General features: G+C 38.3%; 6 protein-coding genes across 6 annotated transcripts; 2 read left to right on the top strand and 4 right to left on the bottom strand.

Annotated features, from left to right (window-relative positions):
* Positions 1–1,775, top strand: LOC133728292 (B-box zinc finger protein 22). Its single transcript, XM_062155688.1, has 3 exons — positions 1–316; positions 425–817; positions 1,289–1,775. The coding sequence occupies exons 1-3, from the start codon at positions 140–142 to the stop codon at positions 1,565–1,567; spliced, it is 849 nt and encodes a 282-aa protein (XP_062011672.1). The 5' UTR covers positions 1–139; the 3' UTR covers positions 1,568–1,775.
* A 134-nt stretch (positions 1,776–1,909) lies between these two features.
* LOC133728291 (protein ROOT INITIATION DEFECTIVE 3-like) lies at positions 1,910–4,466 on the bottom strand. Its single transcript, XM_062155687.1, has one exon. The coding sequence runs from the start codon at positions 4,100–4,102 to the stop codon at positions 2,846–2,848; it is 1,257 nt and encodes a 418-aa protein (XP_062011671.1). The 5' UTR covers positions 4,103–4,466; the 3' UTR covers positions 1,910–2,845.
* Positions 4,467–4,839: 373 nt separating this feature from the next.
* On the bottom strand, positions 4,840–8,654 carry LOC133728290 (protein VTE6, chloroplastic). The gene is made up of 5 exons (XM_062155686.1): positions 8,114–8,654; positions 7,440–7,693; positions 6,237–6,360; positions 6,035–6,139; positions 4,840–5,345 (listed from the first exon to the last, which is right to left on the bottom strand). The coding sequence occupies exons 1-5, from the start codon at positions 8,510–8,512 to the stop codon at positions 5,250–5,252; spliced, it is 978 nt and encodes a 325-aa protein (XP_062011670.1). The 5' UTR covers positions 8,513–8,654; the 3' UTR covers positions 4,840–5,249.
* Positions 8,655–11,712: 3,058 nt separating this feature from the next.
* Positions 11,713–14,576, top strand: LOC133728289 (large ribosomal subunit protein uL13c). The gene is made up of 4 exons (XM_062155685.1): positions 11,713–12,115; positions 12,561–12,746; positions 13,534–13,704; positions 14,145–14,576. Exons 1-4 carry the CDS (start codon positions 11,810–11,812, stop codon positions 14,259–14,261), a joined length of 780 nt encoding a protein of 259 aa, XP_062011669.1. The 5' UTR covers positions 11,713–11,809; the 3' UTR covers positions 14,262–14,576.
* Positions 14,577–15,806: 1,230 nt separating this feature from the next.
* Positions 15,807–18,063, bottom strand: LOC133734277 (protein trichome birefringence-like 42). Its single transcript, XM_062161902.1, has 5 exons — positions 17,725–18,063; positions 17,070–17,241; positions 16,789–16,964; positions 16,394–16,552; positions 15,807–16,284 (listed from the first exon to the last, which is right to left on the bottom strand). Exons 1-5 carry the CDS (start codon positions 18,033–18,035, stop codon positions 15,990–15,992), a joined length of 1,113 nt encoding a protein of 370 aa, XP_062017886.1. The 5' UTR covers positions 18,036–18,063; the 3' UTR covers positions 15,807–15,989.
* A 3,313-nt stretch (positions 18,064–21,376) lies between these two features.
* On the bottom strand, positions 21,377–24,208 carry LOC133730998 (protein trichome birefringence-like 41). The gene is made up of 5 exons (XM_062158482.1): positions 23,904–24,208; positions 22,892–23,063; positions 22,488–22,663; positions 22,235–22,387; positions 21,377–21,677 (listed from the first exon to the last, which is right to left on the bottom strand). The coding sequence occupies exons 1-5, from the start codon at positions 24,206–24,208 to the stop codon at positions 21,377–21,379; spliced, it is 1,107 nt and encodes a 368-aa protein (XP_062014466.1).

The following is a 24,208-nucleotide window of genomic DNA, read 5'->3' as shown; positions in this document are numbered from 1 at the left end:
CCACGACACTTGTCAACAGCCAACACGTGTATTCCACACCATCCTCAAAGATCACCCATTTTCTATTTCAACGAGATTTTGGGGAGGGTTTTAGAGAGAGAAACAGAGGGTTTTAGAGAGAGAGAGAGTGCGTGGAGATATGAAGATACAGTGTAACGTGTGCGAGACGGCGGAGGCGAACGTGCTCTGCTGCGCCGACGAGGCGGCGCTCTGCTGGGCCTGCGACGAGAAGGTCCACGCCGCCAACAAGCTCGCCAGCAAGCACCAGAGGGTTCCTCTCTCCGCTTCCCACATGCCCAAGTGCGATATCTGCCAGGTACGACGTCGTTTCAGTCAGTAGCTGAATAGCGTTCGCGAATTCCAGAATTGAAATCAAAATCTGAAATTGAATTGGGGTTTTTTTTTTTTTTTTGGGGATTTGCAGGAGGCGGTTGGGTATTTTTTCTGTTTGGAGGATAGAGCTCTGCTGTGTAGGAACTGTGATGTTGCTGTACATACTGCGAATAGTTTTGTTTCCGGTCACCGGAGGTTTTTGCTGACCGGAATTAAAGTTGGGCCGGAGTCCAGTCCACCTGGGTCTGGTGGTGGTGTTGCTGGGTCGTCTTCTTCTGTCAAATCGGACTCTGGGGCTGCGTCGAAATGTGAAGCAAACATTCAGTTGGCGGAGGAATGCAAAGTGGCGCCGTCAAGTGTTGCTGGGATGTCTTTTGCTGGTGGTTCTGCAACTGGGTCTGTTCCACAGTGGCCTATAGATGAGTTTCTGGGATTCACTGATTTCGATCAGAGCTTTGGGTACATGGATAATGGATCGTCTAAGGTTTGTGCGCTCATTGGTTACAATGCTTAAACTGATTATACATTGTATAGTAATTTCGTATTGAGATGATGATATTGCAATCTCTATTATCAGTTCCAATTCTGCATTGGCCATTAGCCAGTCTGAGTAGACCAGTCAGAGTAGAATTGCTTTTCTTGAGGCAGTTATTGACAGTTGGTTTTGGTGAAAGTGAAACCTCATGAGATTGTGTTATCCTCCTCTAGTTTTTCGTGAAATGGAATTCTAAGTTCGCAAGTTGGGTCTCTATCAGCTGTGGAACTCACAAAATTGCACTTTATTTTTTCTAACAGAAATATCCTATGCAAGGGCTTGTACTCTAGTTTTTTTTTTTTTTGTTGAACTTTTATTTTGTCTTGAAAAAAACCACCCTTGTGTCTGATCACTACGTATTGTTGTGAACCTGTGATTATCAATTTAGCACTGCATAATGTTGCTTATTTATTTTGCCAGGCTGACTGCGGTAAACTTGGGGCTTCGGATTCATCAATTTTAAGATCATCTGAGGAGGAGCAAGAGGAATACGAGTGCATAGGTCAGGTGCCAGAGATCTCTTGGATGGTGCCAAAGGTACCTTCCCCGCCTACATCCTCAGGGCTATACTGGCCTAAAACTTATCAGAACCCATCGGATTCTGCAATGTTTGTTCCAGACGTTTGCTATTCAGAGATGGAAAATCCTCTTCACTGTCAACAGAATGGTACTGTCTCAAAACGTCGTAGGCAATTCTAATCCCAGATCCAAAAGTTTCTGTATGTTTTGGTTTGTGCTTATAAGAGCATTTTGTGTACTTCTCCGTCTTCTAGAATAGAAAAGTGGTTTCAGCATTCTAATGTGAAAGTAGACTGTCTTACTTACCACTGTCCATGTAGTGTTTGTAACTCTGTAAACGTCAATGCAATGCGTAAAATAAGATAAGTGAGTTGTATTTGTCAATGCATACAGATTCAATTTTTACCCTTTTGACATTTATAAGAACATCTTCTAATTGGACAGGAAAGTCGAAAATTGTTACCATGCTCATAAATTATAGTGAACACAATCATGTGCTTCGGTACAAGTCTGATCCTTGGACTACCTAAGGAGTTCATGATTGGCTGTAAAGATATTGTTGAAGACCTTGCACATTTTGTCATATAATCACCTTTCAATGTGTAAACATATATAGTACGGTGCTTCTTAGCTGCTTCAATAGTTTCTAGAAATGCTCAAGCTGTTCCAGATATTTCAGCTGGCCCTGTTAGACAAGACCTGCGCATCACTCTTTGCCTCACATGTTATGTGCTGGAGCTAGTTTGCTATCTTGATTCCACTTAGTAAAAACTGTGATGTCAATTTCTGTTCCAATCAGTTCTCATCAAGATTCTTTGGGTTTGAGTATCAGAGATATGAATCAACCGTTATGTTTAGTGGGTGATTGTATTGTACTTTAGGAATGCTGCCTAAAGCAATCAGTCACGTTCTGGTATGTTCTAGTTCCGTACTTGTTCACTGTGACTGATATTTACGTCCCAGCAACATGCCTACCACAGTACCACTGCTTTGTTGGAGTACTGGTCCTGATGGACGGTCATTTTTCGATTTCTATTTATAGCCTGTCTTTTCTCGATTTCAAATATCAATCATGTGAATCAAAATGTATTGACAACTATAATGATGAATGATCAACAACCTGCCCCGTTGCCTAGAGATGGGGACAATGGTACGTTTATATGTTTGAGTTGTTGGACAACCACCGCACATGGCAGGAATTCTTCAATGTTTCACCTCACAGAGCAAAGAATTAGAGGGAAAACCTCTGATAAGTTACAAATTTTCTCATAATTTTTTTTAACTTCAAGAGAAACGCTAGACTTCCATGTGGTTTCTTTGAAGGGAAGTAAACCGAAAGAGGAAAAACTAGATATACCATGGTATTCTACCTCTTTGTCTTTCTAACTCCAGACATATTACATACATACGACTGATATAACAGTTTGCATGAAAACTAGCATGTTATCTTTCTCCTTTTCACCTCTGTTTACTGCTGTGAGTGCCTTTCTTAGCTTCCTTGAGAATGAGTTCCAAGAGCTTCTCATATATTGCAATAGCAGATTCTAGCGTATCGATGGCTCTGCTCCTATCTTTTGCTGCCACTTTCAATAAATCTTCCATTTCTATCATTTGCCTCGCAGGCATACTCATGATCAGTTCCTCGCAAGAAAACCCGATGTCATCACACTTTGCAGATTCCTTGGCACTACTTTTACCCACTTCAGAACTATGTCCTTTGTTATAACTTATGCCTGTGGCTGACACCAAATCACTAATGCTTGCCATCTCATTTCCAAGAGCCATAATCACCTGACCTACACCAACTTCCCATATCCAAACACTCCCATCTTCTGAAGCCGAAACTAAGTTCCTTCCCCCGTTCAGCATCACGACAGATACAACTGCACTGCTGTGTGTATGAGGCAATGTCATCAGTTCATTGCCTTGGATCACAAGTTTTCTGCTTCCAATCATAAAGGACCCTATGTGTACCGATCCATCTGACCCTGCAGCATAGAACTCGGGCTCTGTGGGGTGCAATGCAATCCCAGAAATCGTGCACGGAAACACAACCGTACGCAGGTGAGTCCCCCGCCGGAGACTCCAGAACTTACATGTGGAATCAGTTGAGCATGATATAATCTGGGAGTAGCATAATCCTGTACCAGAAACAATGGCAGTAACAGAATCAGAATGAGCGGCAAACTTATGCAATATCAAGTCTTCAACATTCTCGCATCCTGAGTCCCCTACAAGCTGAAAGATAGGGACAATAGCAATGGTTCCATCATCACTGCCTGAAATCAAAAGAGATTCATCATGATTGACACCAAGGCAGGTTACAGGCTTGTTATGTGCAGGCAGTGATTTGAGCACATTCCCTGATGGGACTGAAAGTGTATGCACACTGCCTGATATGCCACCAGCAAAGAGGTACAATCCATCAAATGAGGCAGCTAGTGGTGCAACCGGTTCGGGGACAGGGAGGCTGTGAAAGGCAGTCGAAGACCACCAGTTGTAAAGGTGGATTGAACCAGAAGCCGTGGTTGGGGATATGTGTGAGGCAGCTATATAAGTCTTTCCAAAATCCTTTCCAACAACAGTGAGGCCTCTACGTGGTGAGCGGCTGCCAGTGAACTGTGCTACAATGGTGCCTGAGGAAGCATCATAGGCAACAATGGGGCCGTCGGGAGAGCTGGTGAGGACAATTTCAGGGGAAGAAGAAGAAGACATGTTTTCAGGTGGGATATATGAGTCACAATCTAAAGCATGTATTAGAAGGTACAGGCAGCGAGGAGTGCATGTATAAAGGAGAGAATTCCTGTTGGTTTTTGGCTTGAAAACAAGGGGCTCATCATCAAGGTTTGGCCTCTTGTGTTTTAAGCTGTTAGAAGAATTGGATGGTATGGTCTCTATGGACTAGGGAGTGTTTGATGAAAGTGGAAGAGCTTTGCTATTAGTTTGAGAGCACTTTGCTAGTAGTCACCCAATTCCCTGATGGAGGTGGTTGATGAAAGGCAACCGATGTGGTTATTATAACTGAGTCATAAATTTTTTTTATCCTCCTAAGGTCAATGTTTCTTTGCTTTTTTGTGTGAATCGGTTAATTTAAAGAATGAGACTGAAATTATTCGAATTTGAATTGACTTTATATTTTTAAAAAAGGAAAATTAATCATCTCCAAAACACACGACGCATGTGAGCTTACGTGAAAACAAATCTCAAAAGCTGAAATAGGAACGTGATAAATGTCATACAGAAATTAGGAAGATGCAAAAGTGATAAGATTTTATTTACTTTTAAAACCCATTTTTTTCAAAAGGAAATTGCAAATAAATCTTATCATGGTTCGAATGAGATCACTTTTGGTTTCATCTTCATCAGAAAGATTTGGCAAGAGACATTACAATCTTTCGTGAGCCACTACATTACAAGCTCTCTTGCAAATTTGGAAAGATACATTAGGGTCATGAGCCAAAGGAAAATGAAATTGTTATCGGTTAAATTAAATTTCCATGGAATATACATGTTGTATATGACAAATGGTAAAAATAACCAAGACATTTTCTAAATAACTTTCTAACTTTAAATGGTCATTTCTTCATCCTTATACGTACATTGTATAAATACCAAAGGTAATCTACAACTCTAAGGGGCTTACTACCCAACGACTCGATTAGACCTCCAGTTGTCAAACCAGAAATTGGAAGGTGGAAAAGAACTTGAACTTCACATATGCTTCAGAGACGAAGCAATGCTCATAATCTGTCTCCCTCGTAGAGGGAAATGGTCTGTTTTCAGTCACCAGGGGTTTTATATGCATCCTACTTGATATGTGTTAGCATGGCACCTAGGAGAAGCATCTTCCATCTTCATGAATTTACATATGTAAGTTTTTGAGTAATGCCTGCTGCATCAAGACGGCAAAAATGCTGCCCATGGATATGTTTATGACATTCACAGCATCATTGTTGAGCTGCAAAACAGAAGCAGAGACAAAGTTAAGAAGCACAGAGACGGAAATAAATTGCACAAACCTGAAACACTACAAAATAGCAGGTCATACTAAAACACAGAGCTCATCCAGAACCTTTCTAGTCAGGTAAGAAAGATAAAGGAAAATATGTTGACACCAGCTGCAGTTTTGGGTTTAAGAAGGTCATGATTCACCATGGTCATTCTTTAATTCATGTGAGATGTAAGTTACACAAGCATATGTAACCCTCAGGGCACTCCATCCTCTTAAGAGGAGTCAAATATACCAATAAGCCAAAGACCATTGACAAAGAAATCACAAAATTTTGTTACACAGACTTAGAGGAATAGGGGTATGGTATCATCAAATTATAATTTCACTAGAACAAAAAATACGACCCTCAGATGCTCAGACTAACATCAATTCTAGGACCGGGCTGGCATGGGATTCAAATTTATACGTCCCAAATATCAAGCCAATCTCAAGAGGACAGAAATTCCCACACTCTCCAAACTCAACATTAATTCATGCTCAGAAAACCCATGATTCGGGCTCGCTTTTGCTACTCTTTTCTTTTAAGATGCTTAACAGGAAACCCAACATCCATGACCCGATCATACCAAACTGACTTCAAAGATAATACAGATAATTACCCTACAAAAATAAAACTACTGAAAGGGTTTGCCTACCCATCGAAATCCTTCCTTATCTTGAAGAGCAGCACCTATAATGCTCTCACCAACATTTGCTATTTGGGAAGCTATTACACATATAATTGCTTCAGGTCCATTTATCTGTTGACCAAGAGTACAAATAGCATTATAAAATAAGATAAAAGGTAGACAAAAGGATATTACTAAAAACAAATTGGTCAGAGTACAAAGTAAACACCTGACCCATGAGACAACCAACAAACGCAAGAAGAACAGATGCCAAAAGTCCAGCAAGAGTTCCCTCAAGACTCACAGCTCCCTCTGTTCCCCTTGGAACTACCTTCAATGTTGTTACCAAGTACCTAGTCAAGAAGCATCAATTGAAAATACTGGAATTTTAAACTCAGTGAGAAATTTGCATTAGAAAAGGAGTGTGTACAATATTTTGCATTAGAAATATAGCATGATTAAGGCTTTATAGTATCAGCTCCTAGGTTCTATTCTTCTACTAATTGAAAGGATCTCACTGGATGAGAAAACCCCCAGACCCATCTCCAGTTATGTATCAAAGTACTCTCAGCCTATACAAATCATTCTACAGGCTGACACTAGTTTCAGTTTGAACTCCTGCTATCAAGTTTCATCAGATAAATGCATTAAAAAGGTTCAGGGATTGATCAGTAATTCACATTTTTCTTATTTCAACCTATACAATGTTGCACCGCATAACATTCGGTCAGACCACAGTATTGGCATCTGCCAGCCATGTCAACTTTTCTTCCAGTTTGGTGCTGATTAGATAAAATATTAAATACGTAGTTTCAGAATCAGAGGCAACATTACATATCAATTATATGATTTATATCACTGACAGAATAAAATACTAAAGGCTAAATAGAAGATCATCAAAGCCTGTAAAGCTCAACAATGGAAAAAATCCAAAGAGAAAAGCTAAGGAGACAGATGGAACTACAATTTGACACTTTCAACAAATAGAGTATCCATTTTCGATACCCAGACATCCCCAAATCCATTTTGCTGACCCTGACTTGAAACTGGGGTCTCCTGCCGAACCTTACAATCTTTAGGAGACAAAACACTCTAGCACAGAGCTAGATAGACAATCAGGGGTTTCAGATCTCATACCATAGAGGGGTAAACCATGTGCCTAAGTATTCCTACTACCCTAAACAAATAGCCTATCATAAGCCATTTATCTACAAACTTCTAAGGCAGGATAATCCATCTAATGTCTAGAGGGAAACCTATTAACTAAATACTGTTTTATTGAGCATTGAAAAGCTAATATTGAAGTTAGACGAGAAGAATAGTAGTTCAAAACATTCCCCCAACTTTCAACTTGGTGACTAAGAAGGAAATAATACGGGTTCTAACAACATTAACTTGAACAGCCCAGTTCAAACCAAATGCAGAAACTTACGTTGTTTTCCCATATGCCTTTCCCACCTCACTTGAGACAGTATCACTCAACTTAGTACAGAAACTGGCAACAAACCCTAGTTGCCAGAGCCGGGAATATGCCTTTCCTCCTACTAGAAATATCGTGAGAAAAGCACAAATGCAACCAGCAGCACTGGATCCAATAACACTGCCTGGGCCTCTCCTTCCTTTCCTCTTCTCAGCTACCCCCTCAGCCTCCTTTTGTGCCATTCTCACCTTTGTCACCGCCGTGCCCTGACAAAATAGTTATATACCAGTTCAGCACTACAAGACACTACAGGCAACCAGGAAACAACTTTACATATTGATTAAATATTATCCGACTTATATTTAGCTGCAACTTAATAACTAAATGAGCCAAAAAGCATGGAATTGTTAAAGTTACACAGTTACAATTTCATGAAATCAAATCTTAAACTGAATCAAATTATCAACTATCACTGTGAAAGTTCAGCTCTTTAATTTCTGCACACACTACAGAACTTCAAGCACAATTCAAATTTCCTTAAACAAAGAAGCAAACTTTAATACCATTATCAAACTAGGAAAAGAATTACCTGAGAAAAATTTAGTCTTTTGTACCTTTTTAACTAAGAGAATAACCAATTACTACCCAGAAAAAAAAAATGAAAACCCAATATTAAATCCACTCACAATGATGAAGTAGGTTGCCACCAAGAGAAACCCAGATGGCCCAAAAGCGCGCCAAGTGAGAGTTCCGAGCAAAAACGCAGCAGCAATGCCGGAAAGAGAGAGCCCGGAAACCAAAATCGGAGAGCCCAGAACGAAGATCAGGAGGTTGCTGAGGATTGCCGACTGCCACGTGGCGGGGGAGGATTGGATCAGGGTGAAGGCGCCGGAGACAGCACTATGCACGGTGGTGGATGCATGAGGCCTCTGCATAGTGAAGTGTTTGATGGGTTTAGGGTTTTGGATTGGGATTGGGATTGGGATTGAGATTTTTGGGGGGAGAATTGGGAAGAAGGAGCGGTGGGATTTTAGTGAAGGAAACGGAGGAGGTGGTTTGATGTGCAAGAGTGTTGACAATGCCATTTGGTTTTGAGGTTTGAGTGTGTGTGAAGCAAAAAAGGAAATGCAATGTTTATTTGGGGTGGACTCTGGACTCTTGACCCAAAATTGTTGGTTGAGGTTGGATTTTAGAGGTGGATGGCAATAACATGAAACAGAGCCATAGTGTAGAAGTACCACTCTATGTTTCCAGTCCTTGGCAAATGTTCTAGTTTAGTTATTGTGTCATGTAATATCAACTAGGGTAAGATTTTCTCTTTTTTTGTTTTAATGCTTTGAATAAGTAAGTAGTGAGTTTTAGAATGGAGATTACTTGTTGGAACTATGTACCACGTTTTAGGCTAAGTAGGCATCAGTTTATTGTTGCGGGGACTTAACTTTTGATGTTTGTTTTGTCATGGGATTGGCATAGTGAAGCTGTATGAATACATGAGTATTCTTTTCCCTAAGAATGAAGTTAGCGTAGTGAGGCCAAAGATGATGTGTTGCTCACGTTTTGTTCATCCTAGTGGTGGCTTAGCTTGGGATTTCTGAAGTTGACAACCTTTTATGGGAAGTGAAGGAAGGCTTACCAGCTTTTTGGTACTAGCTTGGCTTCTCGATCACAACAACTTTCTCAAGAGCCACGGTTGGTCTTTCACGGTGTTGATGTCCCAGACAAACAAGAGCAAGCCTTAGTTTCAAATTTTCATATCAACCAATTAATTTCGAAATTCAATTCTATATAAATAGCTATCGATAAATAAATAATTCTTAGATTCACCCCTCATTCATCTATTTTGTGATTAACAATATAACTATCTTTACACTTTTACAAAGAAAGTTTTAGGATACATTAAATGTATCGATACATCAAGTATACTAGATTCAACACAAAAGTCGACTGAGGTACATTACTAGACTAACTTGACTTGATTTCGAATTAGTTTACCTCTATATCGAACCGGTATACCTCGAATTATAGTTTTACAATCCAAACATATATTGTACAATTCTTCTTTTCCATACCATTTTAGTCATTTATATGTCAAAAAAGGCAAGGATAAAGGAAAAAGAGCCAAAGGCAAGATTTTCTCTTTTTTTGTTTTAATGCTTTGAATCACTACTGAGTTTTAGAATGGAGATTACTTGTTGGAACTCTGTACCACGTTTTAGGCTAAGTAGGCATCAGATGTTTGTTGCTCACGTTTTATTCATCCTAGTGGTGGCTTAGCTTGGAATTTCTGAAGTTGACAACCTTTTTGAAGGTGAAGGAAGGTTTAGAGCAATTCCAACAGCTTCCTTATAATTTCTGTATCATAGGGAAGCAAAAGTCAAAGCTTTAGCCTCTTTTTATTCTCCAACTCCAACAGATTCCTTATTTTACAACAATCTCTAAAATCTTCATATTCTTCCTTAAAATTTTGGAGTTTGCTGTAAATATAGGGAATTTGGTTTTCTCTTTCCTCACTTTCCCTAAAATAGGGATAGTTATAGGGAATCTGTTGGAGCAAAAGAGACTTATTTTTCCCTAAAGTAGAGAAAAATCAAAATATGAGGAATCTGTTGGAGTTGCTCTTACCAGCTTTTTGGTACTAGCTTGCTTCTCGATCACAACAACTTTCTCAAGAGCCGCGGTTGGTCTTTTTTCACGGTGTTGATGTCCCAGACAAACAAGAGCAAGCCTTAGTTTCAAATTTTCATATCAACCAATTAATTCCGAAATTCAATTCTATATAATAGTTATCTATAAATAAATAATTCTTAGATTCATCCCCTCATTCATCTATTTTGTGATTAACAATATTTATATCTTTACACTTTCACAAAGAAAGTTTTAGGATACATTAAATGTATCGATACATCAAGTATACTAGATTTGACACGTGATCTCTTAACATGTCTCGACTCTCCCCAAACCCTAAGCTCTGGAGCTCTGCGCTTCATCAATGGCGGCCGGTGTCGACCTCCCTACTAAGCCATTTATTGATGGCCCTCCAACGCCGATCTTATGCGGCGACCACCAAATCGAGCCTGCAGAGTTTCATTACAATGTTTGCTTCGTGTCGGAGTACAATAGATGATGTGAAGATTGCTTGGGAGTCTAATCCGGTGAGACCCAAGACTGGATGGGTGCGAGAATGGGATTTTTCGATTCGCCCGGGTAGGGTGCGGCTCAAATCGGACCTGATCTGGGTTGGAGGAGCATATACTGAAGCAGCGATGGCTAGTCTCTTATCCGACCCAATTATGACGGCTGCGGGGATTCGGGGTGCTGATCAAGGTGGTCTGAAAACCATAGGTGACTGGTGGAGACAAGTTTCCGATCCCCATACCAGAGTGAAGGGTGTTGTTGCACTCCAACCTGTAAGCGTGACCGGTGCGGTCGTTGGGCCGATCGGAGTTATGCAGGTTGGCGGGGCAGAGGGGACGGCGACGAACTCCCTTTCAATGGCTACGGCAGCGGGTGAATTGATACATCGTCTGGATCGCGCAGTGACGAGACCTTCTGTGTCTCGATTGTACTCGAAGCCGGAGAAGTTGAAGCCAGGGACTGGTGGTGCGGCCGATGGAGGGGTGCCCAAATCTGGTTGGGTGCCCAGATCAGTTGTATGGCCCAAATCGCTTTGGTGGCCCAATTGTTTTTGGTGTCCAATTTCTTTTGGGTGCCCAAACAAAATTGGGTGCCAAAACTTACTCCCGATTTGAAGCTCAATGTTTTGGGATCTGATTCTAGGGGGTTTCGAATTTGGGATCCAGGAGGCTGGACCCAACTAAACCTCTTAGTCCTAACTGGGATGGCGAGGAGAGATTTTAGTTTCTTGTCAAACTATGCCTATGTACTATGTTCTAGTTTTTTCATAGTTATAGGCTTGCTTTCATTTGTGCGCACTGATTGTCTAATGGGTGGTGCTAACATGCCACGTCCTAGACTTGCCCATAGATGGCAATTGAATGTATGTATCCGTGCCATTCTGGCTTGAGTTAAATGAAAGTTGTCTGGTTGATTCAAAAAAAAAAAAAAAATACTAAATTTGACACCGAAGTAGATTGAGGTACATTAATAGACCAACTTAACTTGATTTTAAATTAGTTTACCTCTATATCGAACTGGTCTAGCTCAAATTATAATTTTACAATCCAAACATATATTGTACGATTCTTCTTTTCTATAACGTTTTGGTCATTTGTATGTCAAAAATGGAAAGGACAAAGGAAAAAAGAGCCAAACGCTGCGTTCCGGGCAGTGTTCAACTGTTCATACCCAAGTTTTAGGCCATCTTATCCTCTTTATCAACAAAGGCCAGGCCCTGGCTTCCAGAGTGAGACTGAGATACAAAAATGGCTGTATTTTCACTCTCAGCTTCCTCCTCTTCCTTCATCTTCTCATCCTCCTCTACTTGTTCCTCTTCAACCAAACCCCCTTTTCCATCTTCCTCTCCTTCTTCAAAGACCGCTAACAAAACCCCCTTCATTGGGCTCTCTGCGGCCCAATCCCAAAAGCTTTGGATTCCCACCACAAGCTCTCTTACTTTTAGCAGTGAAGGCAGTTCGAGACGGAGCTTTGAGGTTCACAGCACAAAGGAAATCACCCGCGTGCCCTTGGATGAACGCTGGATGTGGGAGGAGGACGAAGTCGAAGGCATTGTATGTACCCACAAACTAAACACTCTGTTTTCTCAATGTACATTTCTATAGTAGCAAAAAGATAGTGCCTTTTTCAATGTTCATAAGAATTTTGAGGTAGAAATGAGGACCCAGATAGCAAAAGTGAAGAAAGAACTCAATTTGAGTAATGGGTGTGAGCAAGACCTGTGATTTTTGCTGAACTTAATTGTAATGAGTAAGTTTGTAACTGTCCAATGTGAGAAATTTGAGCAGATGGGTTAGTCTTATAGAACAATTGGTTCAGTTTATATGCAGGGAAGCATGATTTTTAAAGTGTTATTGAATATGCATAGGGTGTTTTTATCCAACACTGTTGATAGGGTCTCTAGAAGTGAAGTAGATATGCGCTTTGGTTTTGATTCGGTTATCTTGCTTAATTGGGTTTAAGTGAAGTGTTGAATTGGTTTTCTCTTTCTTTGTTAAGGATATTTGGAATAAGACATGGTACCCAAAAGCTGCAGATCATGTGAATACTGAGAAACCATGGTTTATTGTTGATGCCACAGACAAGATTCTTGGAAGACTAGCATCCACAATCGCCATTTACATCCGCGGCAAAAATCTGGCAACCTATACACCCAGTGTTGACATGGGGGCATTTGTCATTGTGGTATGTAGATAGTATACATGCTCATGCATTTTCTTCATTAGCATTGGTCTAGATGTAGATTATGTTCCCTTTGATGGTATCTGATGAAGAGCGATTGTTTTGAGATTTTTGGTTGTTTGGGAGGGGTAAAAGTTTATGAGTGACAATGCTCTTTAGTTTGGAAGCATCAGTTGCTTCCATATTTTGGAGTGTAGTTTGCAGACGCGTTCGTCATTGTAGTTTGATGTTATCTTTATGTCTCTAACTTTAATATGAATGAAGGGTAACCAGGGATTGGACAAAGAAATTACGGGTCCTTGGAATTATATATTGTTGGCGTATAGCTAGTCTGGTTGAAAGCTTAGTAAATGTGATAAGTATAGACTCTGAAATTTTTTTTTTTCATCTATTAATTAAAAAAAAAATTAGTTTCTGAAATTAGCATCAAGTCATTCACTTTAAAAAGAGGGTTTATTCTATAATCTATAGAAATGCTTCTGTTGTATTTGGTGAGTGGTCTGGGTAGTTCACATAACCTTGAAAACTTTATGATTTCTTTGTTTCATTACATGTATTGTATACGCTTATGTATAAAATGCGAGTCAGGCTCGAAATGCCTCTGCTCAAGCTGTCATTTCAGGTAGATCATGTTTTTGGTTTCAGTTTTTTTAATGTGGGTCTCTATGGTTGTCAGGGTTCTGGCATTCGCTAAACTTTTCTGGTTTTCATATTTTCTCTGGTTTAACTTGCAAATTACTTTTCTAGTAAGGTGAATGATTGTGCTCCGCTTTGTTTTCAAACATTTTAGGTAAATGCAGAAAAGGTTGCTGTATCTGGCAAGAAAAGAAACCAAAAGCTCTATAGAAGGCATTCTGGACGACCAGGTGGTATGACAGTGGAAACATTTGACCAGTTACAGCAGAGAATACCAGAGAGAATTGTTGAACATGCTGTTCGTGGAATGCTTCCAAAGGGGAGGGTGAGTTCTTTAGCTCTAACATATCCTATATGCATCCACTGACACAAAGATTCCCCCTCACTTTACATATATAATTGCATTGCTAGATAGGGGGTTGATTAGATGTAACTTGCAACTACCGGACTTGTTAGTTAAATTCTCTGCAACAGTAGTTGTGCACTTGGCTTTCACTTCAAAGTTCTGTTGCTGTTTCGTTTGGTATTGTGTGCATGACTGATATTGGGTAGTCGGGAGCTCTATGGTCCAGTGTGCTGTTTAATCAAATTACTCATTCTTGTTTTCAGTAATTGAGTACACTTTTCATCTATTGTGGCCATGTACTGTTGCCTTTACCAGCATTTCAAGGTCATGGTCATAGGAGAACTATATACGATCCAGGAGTGTTTTTGTTTTCTTTTATTATTAGTGCTGCAGCTCACAAGTATTATTCTCTTGTGCAGCTTGGTAGGGCACTTTTCAACCACCTGAAGGTTTACAAGGGCCCAGACCACCCACATGAAGCCCAGAAGCCATTGGATCTGCCTATAAGGGACAAGAGAATACAGATACGAAGATAGATTTTGAAGCTGCACTCCACACCTAGGTGCAGGAGCATTCTGTCTTTTAACCCATGATCATCATTACCTTCACCTTTTGGTTTATGGGGTACTGAGTTGCGCACATCAAATTGTTTTTAGATCCCTGCTGTTCATGTTTGTAATTTAGTTGTAGATGGCAAGACTGATGTCTTGCTTATTTCATTCCAATTTGGTCTGAAGCTTGTGTAGGTTTCATTTGCTTTTGATGAAATTCGGAAATTGTACTCGAATCTGGAATCAATGCCACAAGATTTATTAATTTGGGAAAGTAATGGAGGCTATATTACATTCAAACCTTGTTGCAAGAGAGTCATAATGTCCTTGCAAAGGGAAGAAAGGTGTCACTTTAAAGATTTTGAGTAATGAAAAAAGGTGCTCGTTTGGATTTTGTTTAAACAAAATTGCTTTTGAAGAGAAAAGGGAGGAGAGGATCCTATAAATACATCGCCTGGGAGAGCTTAGCCACACAGATAAATGTTATTTTTCTTTACAGCTTAATTTCTTGTCTGCAAATGATGATGTCCCTGAAGAACTTAATTGGAAGCCTGAGCATGATCAGCAGCATATTCATGGCCATGGCAACCATAAACCAAACATCTCCGGTGCTCGATATCCGGCATAGATTACTACATCAAACCCGCCTGTACTTACAAAGGTGGTGCTTTAACTCTAATAAACCGGGAGCCATATTTATGTCCACTCTACGTTGGGCAAGGAAATGTCTCGGGCTGGCCTTTTCAGTTCAAGCCATTTTTCGACGGAGAAACAGTGGTGAGGGAGAGTAGGGATCAAATGATTATATCCCGTGTCTCTACACATTGCAGGCGGTTAAATTCATGGTCGATTGAAAAAGCTAACCCAGAGGACCAAGGGAAATTAATTGCTATGCAAGAACCTGCAAGAGGAAAACTGCCAAATGGTAAATACTTTAGGATTACTAGATCACAGCCGGAGGTGGATGGTAAAAGCTACATTCTGAGATGGTGTCCCACCAATATGTGTCCTAATTGTACATTCGCTGATTGTGGAAATATTGGTTCTTTAGATTCGAATGGAGGGAAGAGGTTCTTGGCTTTGAATGGTTCTGAGCTTCCGGTTGTGTTTGAGAGGGCTTAAGGATGATCGAGATCATGACTTCATGAGTATTATGTATATTCAGAAAAGAAGTAAAATAAATTTACTATAACTGATATGATCGCAAAGTTGTGATTGTAGTTTGGGATAAAGAAATGAAATTAAAGACTTGTCATTGAGCATGAAACAAAGGTACTTGGCCTAACTATGATGGCATTATTACCATTTGAATACCTATTGTGTATTCACAACCATCAACTTCCTTTTCGCCTAACCAGATGGAGAAAATGAGAGATTGATGGTGCCCGGCGGGTAAGTGCTGAGTTGTTTTTCCGTCTCTAGCGTAACTTCCACAGGAATCTGCAAAGAACGCTACACGGAATGTCTGAAGTTTTCCATTAAATAGCAGAATTCGAAAAAAAAAATGTATCCAACATGAAACTGTCTACCTTGGTTCAATATGCTAGCATTAGTATTCGAAAGGAGAATCCAAACTAGGACTTCAGGTGTAATGTTAAATTCTTAACTGCTAGACAGCAATCTAAGCTACATTGTATCTGTCTTTTCTTTCTAGAAGTACTTTCGCATTTCTGCGGCACGGAACAAAAATAAGACTAAAAACTTGCAAAATTTCTAGAGCAAAGCTGCATATAGAAGTTCATTCCAAGCATCAGGAGCACCAGGAAGACACCAGTGACTGCAGTCCACAAATTTGGGACCAAGGCCGGCATAAATTGAAGGGTGCCCATCTTTTCTTAGCTGTGTGAGCAATGTAATGTCAAGCAAGTAGATTGGCTTTGCCACTGTACTCAATACACTCTTCACAATTGCTTCTCCTGGATGAGTTGGGCCTGGATAACTAGTTCCCAGCAGTGGTTGGGTTTGTCCTCTGCAACTTCTTGCTTTTGGTTCCTTCCATTCCTTTCCACTAAACAATATTATAGGATATGAATAAGTATTTTCAGTGAATCTGTAGCAAAGCTTTGTTGTCTTTGTATATGTACAGTATAAACAATTCATGAGACACTGAAACTTACTCAATATGAACTGCAGCAACCCCTTGAAAAAAGACTTTGGTCTTTGAAAAATCAATGTTGGAATCAACCCATTTAGCCCAAGTTGTTAGTGCAATCTTGTATGCCTCCATGTGATCCATTTCTTTCACCATCTTTTGTCCCACTTGAAAGTAGTCCCATCTGGAACAGAACATTAACTTGATCAAAAAAGAAAACGGAAAAAAGAAACAGAAAATCAATTCATTAATCGGTAGGGCTATCAATCTCAAGTATTAACAAGAGAAACCTTTTTTTTTTTTTTTTTTTGAAATACAAGAAACACTCTTATTGCGATATGAAATTGATAAATAAGTAATATAACATCTCATAGTTTTATTTATATATTTAAAATAAAAGCATATAGAATCGATCCGTACGTCTGAGAATGGCCGGAATGAGTCCACCAGTGATATGTGGTGAAGATCAACATGTCAACTCCTTTCCACAGGTTGCCGGTGCTGATGGAGTCAAGTTTTAGGACTTTGCCTATTTTTTCATAAGCCAAGTCCACTATGAACCCATTTTTCAAAAACATAACCGACAGTGCATATTCCTATTAACAACAAAACAGAAACTTCATTTAATCAAATTAAGGAACTATAGAATGAAATTGAGAACAAAAATTGATCTGGATTTCAAAATTGTAGAGTCCTTTTACCTTGAGGTAAAATGTGGAAAGCAACCCTGCTTGGGTTAAGGTGTAATTGGAGTTTGGGGCTGCAACATGTAGCATGCATGTAAGGGACTGCCACATATTGTTATTTAGGGAGTCTCCCACAAACATGATCTTTTTCCCGCTGTATCTTTCCATGAAATCCAGGCCATTGAATCTTTGCCAGTTTAACATATAAGATGTTAGGATGTGATCAAAGTTGAATGAACATGTTTACTTAAAGAAAAGAAGAAATTTAAAGTGAAAATTAGACCCTTGTGTAAAAGAAGTGAATCCATTAGAAGACATGCATACACATTAGTTGAATGAAACGGGACATTCTTCTTAAAATTTAAATTTGTAAGCAAATGAGGATTGAAACTCTATTGTTAGAAAAGATTTAGACCATAGTTAGGACATGTGTTCTTTGACCCCTCTTATTATTGAAAATAAAAAATGAATTTGGACCAAAGATAAAATGGTTGGTGAATTAGCACAACCGCGCTCTATTAAAGACTTTCTCCCGACTTTTATAAAAATAAAAATAAAAAAACTAGAATTCCGATCCAGCTTGATTTGTTTTCGATTATTTTCAATAATTATTTGGGTATCAAAAGTTCAAAACTAAAATTCGGAAAATGCGGGAGAGAGAGATTATTACCTGGGAAGGTCACAACCAGTAGGCTTCCATCTATACTTGAAGTACTGTTTATCAGGTCTACCATTCTTTATGCAATTGAATCCAATGAATGGACAGCTTGAAGCATTGTAAAGTGGGTATTCATCGTCAGCAACCCAACTCCCATGAAAAAAATTGCAGCCATGTGATGACTGCTTCATCAGTACTCCAGCTCGTTCTGCATAATCGAGAACTGGATCTCCATCATCAAAAACTGGATTCCCATTCACTACTTGGTTTAGTGTCAATGGCAGTAGTACTAGAGGAAGAAGGTGAAAGCACGAGAATGCCATTTCAGATTCTGTGAACTGCTGGAATTGGCAAAACTGAAACTGAATAGGGAATTAGTTTGGTGCATCATGTGTGCTCCTTTATGAAGAAACGCCATTTGCCATTAATTTATTATTTTCTCCCCCGGCTCTTCCGTCTTTTCTGTTGGCAGAAATTAATAATTCAAATCCAAAACTAGATTAGCAAAATTCTCATCTTATACGTCTCCTGGACTCCTCACTCACTACATGCACTCTACATTTCAGGTCAAATTCTGGTAAATGTAACTAATTACTAATGTTATACGTATCATAATTAATGATCATTATATCTGTTCACTTCCAATTCTATTGAGGTAAATTATATATATATATCAACAAATCTAATTCTAATGTTTTGATCAAATTCGACGCATTATTGGTGATATGATTGCTCACTGTATATCTTGAATGATAATTTTTTTTTTTTAAACAAATATCTTGAACAATAACTTAACTTGAATGATTAATATATAAAATAAAAAAATTAATATTTGTTGCCGAAGGATTTTAAAGTAGATAACATTTTATTACCCACCAATGATTTATTACCCTAGCTCACTCTGTGGTAATCAAATTTTAATTATTTTTCTTTCATTGGAGTGGAGAGTAACGAACTTATAATATTTTCCTAATATTTTGTTGGAGATAAAAATTTTACAATTTCAAATATATTTTTTTGTATTATTTTTTAATTGTGGTGGAGGAGATCCTAACCCTTCCTCCCCACTTAGGGCACGTTTACTTACTTGGAATGGAATGGAATGTAATGGAATGATTACGGAGTAAAAATACCCCTGTGTTTACTAACACATAAAGGAATCGGAATGATTCCAGGTAAAAGAATTCCTGTGTTTACTAACACATGAAGGAATGGGAATTGGTGTAGGTCCCACCTATTTATCAAGAATCGATTCCTGAATACTCAGGAATTCGATTACGAAGGGGGGAGATGGGTTTAGGAATCATTCCTCCGGAATCAATACCGATTCCTTTCTTCTCCCATTCCACTTGTCTCCGATTCATAATTATTTTTCATTCCAAGTAAGTAAACGTTATTAGACCCTTGTGTAAAAGAAGTGAATCCATTAGAAGACATGCATACACATTAGTTGAATGAAACGGGACATTCTTCTTAAAATTTAAATTTGTAAGCAAATGAGGATTGAAACTCTATTGTTAGAAAAGATTTAGACCATAGTTAGGACATGTGTTCTTTGACCCCTCTTATTATTGAAAATAAAAAATGAATTTGGACCAAAGATAAAATGGTTGGTGAATTAGCACAACCGCGCTCTATTAAAGACTTTCTCCCGACTTTTATAAAAATAAAAATAAAAAAACTAGAATTCCGATCCAGCTTGATTTGTTTTCGATTATTTTCAATAATTATTTGGGTATCAAAAGTTCAAAACTAAAATTCGGAAAATGCGGGAGAGAGAGATTATTACCTTGGAAGGTCATAATCAGTAGGCTTCCATCTATACTTGAAGTACTGTTTATCAGGTCTACCATTCTTTATGCAATTGAATCCAATGAATGGACAGCTTGAAGCATTGTAAAGTGGGTATTCATCGTCAGTCTTGAACAGTTGAACTAGCTCCAAGGACTTAACACAACAAAAATACTAATTGGGGTGATTAAAATATTATTAAAACTAAAACATTATTATATAGTTCTAGATTAATGTGATTGGTCCATATGAAAAAAAGTTTTTATTTTTGACCTCCCTTATATAATTTTTTTTTCACCAAGTAATCTTATTGGTCGATCTTACCACATGGTCATTGTGGAACACATAATAATTGGTCAAATTCTAATTAGTGGAATTAATCTATACTATATAAAAAGAAGAATCTATACATCCAAACTTTAACCAAAACTTTCCGTAACAATATTTTCACTTAGATTGTGAATTACGAGGGGGAGTACTGAACGATTAATTCACTAAAGGGGGCGAATATAAGAATTATCCTTAATTGAGGAACTAGCATGAATATTAGTTAACCTGGATTGACCACTACAAAACGTATTATTGCTGAAGACACCGGAAAAATTAGCAGCAGTTACAAAGTTCTACGCAGTTATTAATCATTTAAGATTTTTGTATGGCTGAAATTCTGATTGATTACTATTTCTCATTCTTCTGAGGCAAAGCAGCATAGAGAAGTTCGTTCCATGTATCAGGCACACCAGCAAGACACCAATGACTGCAGTCCACAGCTTGAGGCCTTGAGGGTGCCGTATAATTGGAAGGGTGATCGATCATCTTTTCTCAGTTTCGTTAACAACGCAAAATAAAGCAAATCAACAGGCTTTGTAACTTGGCTACTCAATACACACTTTACAATGGCTTCTCCTCTGGACCTGGATGCATGCTTTGATCCTTTTACTGGTTGTGTTTGTCCATGAAACCTCGCCTTTGGTCCTTTCCAATCCTTGCCATTGAAATTAAGGATCAATCGATGAAGCAATGAAGGTTTATCTTAGAGCAATATATTAATCATGCATGTAGTAACTTATTGCCAAAGTAAAAACATTCCCCTCTGCTCACCACATATATGCATTTGTTAGATATATTACCATTAGAAACATGGCCTTGCATGTCTCGTTGCTGAGGGCAAGGGTGTAGCTAACTAGGGTCGAGGAGGGTTAAATGACCGCCTGGACTTTAGGTTTTCTGTTATAGATATTTTACAAAATGCTTGTAAACTCCTTGTTGACTTCTCTAATTAACTCTTCCTATTTCGTTCGCTTTTCATGATTTTCTTATCTAGTTTTTCAATAAAACCTCTATGTGTTACAAATTTAAGTCACACTTGTAAAGAAACTAAGATTTTTCTTCTTTTTTTATTTTTTTATTGAGTATAAATTTTTCAGTCAAATGCAAACCCTAACTTGAAAGTCGAAACTATATTTTTGACCGCTCTTATTACAAATTCTGGCTACCCCACTGGCTGAGGGTGTTATTGTTGATGTGAAGTTGAGAACAGAGGTTTATGACTCAATTGCATGTTTCTGAGATCAACCATGCATGCTTGCACCAAGAGAAGATAATAGAGGGGCACATCATATTGCTTGTTTTAATGTTAAGAAGCATGGTTTGTTTCTTTTGGTAAAGGACGAGCCTGATTACCTCATACAGTGATCATAAAACTTTTTTTTTTTTATTAGGACAAGCCACAAAACTAAAGTTACATCAATTAGACGGGAAAAAGTACGTACTACGTACTGAACCGCTTAAAAATTAATGCAAGAGATTTGATAATTGCAGAAGAATATTCATTATCTTTATTGTAATTTGTATCTCATCCTCTAATTCATGATTAAGTAGTCACAAGAATTGCATAGAATAGTTCATTCCATGTGTCCGGAACACCAGCAAGACACCAATGGCTACAGTCATTTCCCTTTTTGCCATCTATGCCATATAGAGATGGGTGACCATCTTTTCTCAGTTGGGATAGTAACGTTATGTCCAACAGAGTTACTGGCTGTGACATTTTGTTCAATACTTCATGGACCACCGCTGCCGGTGGTGGTGAACCTCCGGGATATGTTGAGCCATTAACAGGTTGAGTTTGTCCTATGCAGTTTGCTGATTTTTGCCCTCCCCATTCATCTCCACTGCTCCAACAAAATAGCAAAGAAACAAGTTATTACTTTGCTTTACAAGGAGAAAACGACCTACGCAATTGATCAATGTTCAAAATCCCAAATTTTGAGGCTTACAAAAGTGTCTTACTATTACTATTATTAATTAATATTTGGAGAAAACACCACGAAAATTAATATGAAAGACAATACGAAGTTGGTAATGATCTGTCAGGCTAAGTGATTAACATAATAAAAATAAGACTATTGAATGCAATACCACAGTTCAAAAGAGAGCTACAAAAATGAGTCAAGTTGTCTTTTCAGACGGAGCTAAGCTCCGGATTAGAAAAAGAAAAGATGGAAATGTCATACAAGTGTCCCATACTTTAGCACACGAGAGGCAACATGATATTTTTCCATTCAACTTTGGATAAAATTGTATAAAACCGATGAATAAGAAAAAGATATTTGTAGTTAATAAAACGTTCAGGAAGAAATTGGTAAAAATAAAATGGCAATTCACTCTAGGAGGCGGTTTGACATTTCAAACGATTGATCGAATGACAAAAGAAATGATGAGAACATACTTGAAATGAGTTGGAGATATGCCCTGAAAGAAAACTTTGGTGTTGCCAACGTTAGAATCGACCCATTTGGACCAAGTAGTTAATCCCTCTCTAAACGCAGCCAGACGATCCATATCCTTGAGTATCTTGCCTCCCGATTCAATGTACTTCCATCTGAAACTCATAATATGTCACAATCAATATATAGAAATACGCAAGATTTGTTTTTAGATATAAATTTGTGTATGCATTTTGAGGTTTATGTATATCTCACGGTTGATCGCGTCCCGTATGGAGCCACCAATGCCAGGTATTGAAGATTAGCATGTCGTATCCTTTCCACAACTTTCCTCCTTCAATAGAGTCAAGGTTTAGAACCATGCCCTCCTTTGTTTGGACCAGATCCACTAGAAACTTATTGCGAGAAAACATCACAGAAACTTCATCTTCCTGCATGCAAAATCCAATAATTCATTGTTTAATTAGTTTGGTCTTTGCAGTACTCGGTATAAATGATTGGCCTCAAGCCTAAATGTCTCAGGCTCGGACCTAATATTTATAATCCGTTCGTCTTATGCCCTAAATTCCCTAACGTACATCGTTGTTAGAAGGTATCTAATGTTTGTTAAAAAAAAAAAAAAAAAAAAAGGTATCGAATGACCAGAAAAACGTACTCACTGGCAAAAGAAACGTATAGAAATCTCCTTTACTGGATGAAGTATATTTGGCTTTGGGTACTGCAGAATGCAGCATACATGTTAGTGACTGCCACTGGTTATAGCTCAGAGAGTCCCCTACGAATAATATCTTCTTCCCCTTTAATCTCCTCAAGAAGTCCTGACCATTGAATCTGCACGTACCATATATTACAAAATACGACTGTCTAAACTAATAAATACATATAATGCATAATGTACATACTGGCTTTAAGGAGGACATCATCCAACTAGCTCTAACAATACATAATCAAAATGCATATGTACATGCCGGGTCTAGAAAGGACGTTCAATTTTATTTTATTTTTGGCTTACCCTGTTTAGCATGTAATTTAGTGATTACAATCATTGTAAAAATTCTTTTTTATTTATTTGAGTATCATACATATTAATCATTTCGGTTTTATCTGAGACATTGTATACCTAACTGAACATACAGTTTAGATAACCAAATGAATTTTCTATTTGAATGGATTTATAGGGGTGATCCTTACGTACAAACCTAATGTCTGAAGGTTTTCGATGATTTCAGGAGTTACCTTTGAGCCAACATGAGCAAATATAACGAGAGATTATTCAGAGCACCGCCGTGCACTTGCACCAACATAAATGAATGGTTAGATTGCATTAAATACATTTTTTGTTTATTAAAAATAAAGTTGATAATAAATATCAAGGGTTGAGATTATTTTATAAGGGTTGGGTCACTTGCACCGTCGGTGCATAGAATAATTTCCACAATCGACAAATATAATATGAAATTATTTTTCATTTCAATACATTAAACGTTTTCCAATGACATGAAACATTTATGAAGATCTGCTAAATTGATTGTGTTTCAAGCTGTGTAATTGTACGCGCGTCAAACAAATAAATGAATCCAATGTTTAGGTAAAGAGTTGGACTTTTTGTAAATATAGTCTTCGAGTGGAGATCTAGAGGTGAAAATGAAAACACGTACTAAACTTTTGTACCTGGGCAATGCACAACCCTTAGGCTTCCATCTATACTTGAGATATTGACTGTCCGGGCGTCCATTTTTCTGACAGTCGAACTCTCTGTCAATAAAAGGGCAGCTGGATGTGTCGTAGAGTGGGTATGTATCATCGTAAATCCAACTCCCATCAAACAAGTCGCATTTGGTGCCGATTTGCGACTCATTGTTCTTCTTCTCTAGTACTCCTGCAAAGCAATATTGGTTTTCATGTTCAAGAAGCAATAAGATTAGTATTAGAACAGCATAAACAAATAGGTCAAAGCCATTCAACATTTTCCCCAT

The sequence above is a fragment of the Rosa rugosa genome, chromosome 2 (assembly GCF_958449725.1).
Source record: "Rosa rugosa chromosome 2, drRosRugo1.1, whole genome shotgun sequence".
Taxonomy (NCBI): domain Eukaryota; kingdom Viridiplantae; phylum Streptophyta; class Magnoliopsida; order Rosales; family Rosaceae; genus Rosa; species Rosa rugosa.
The sequence above is the reverse complement of the archived record's forward strand: the minus strand, read 5'-3'. Positions and strand labels throughout refer to the sequence as shown.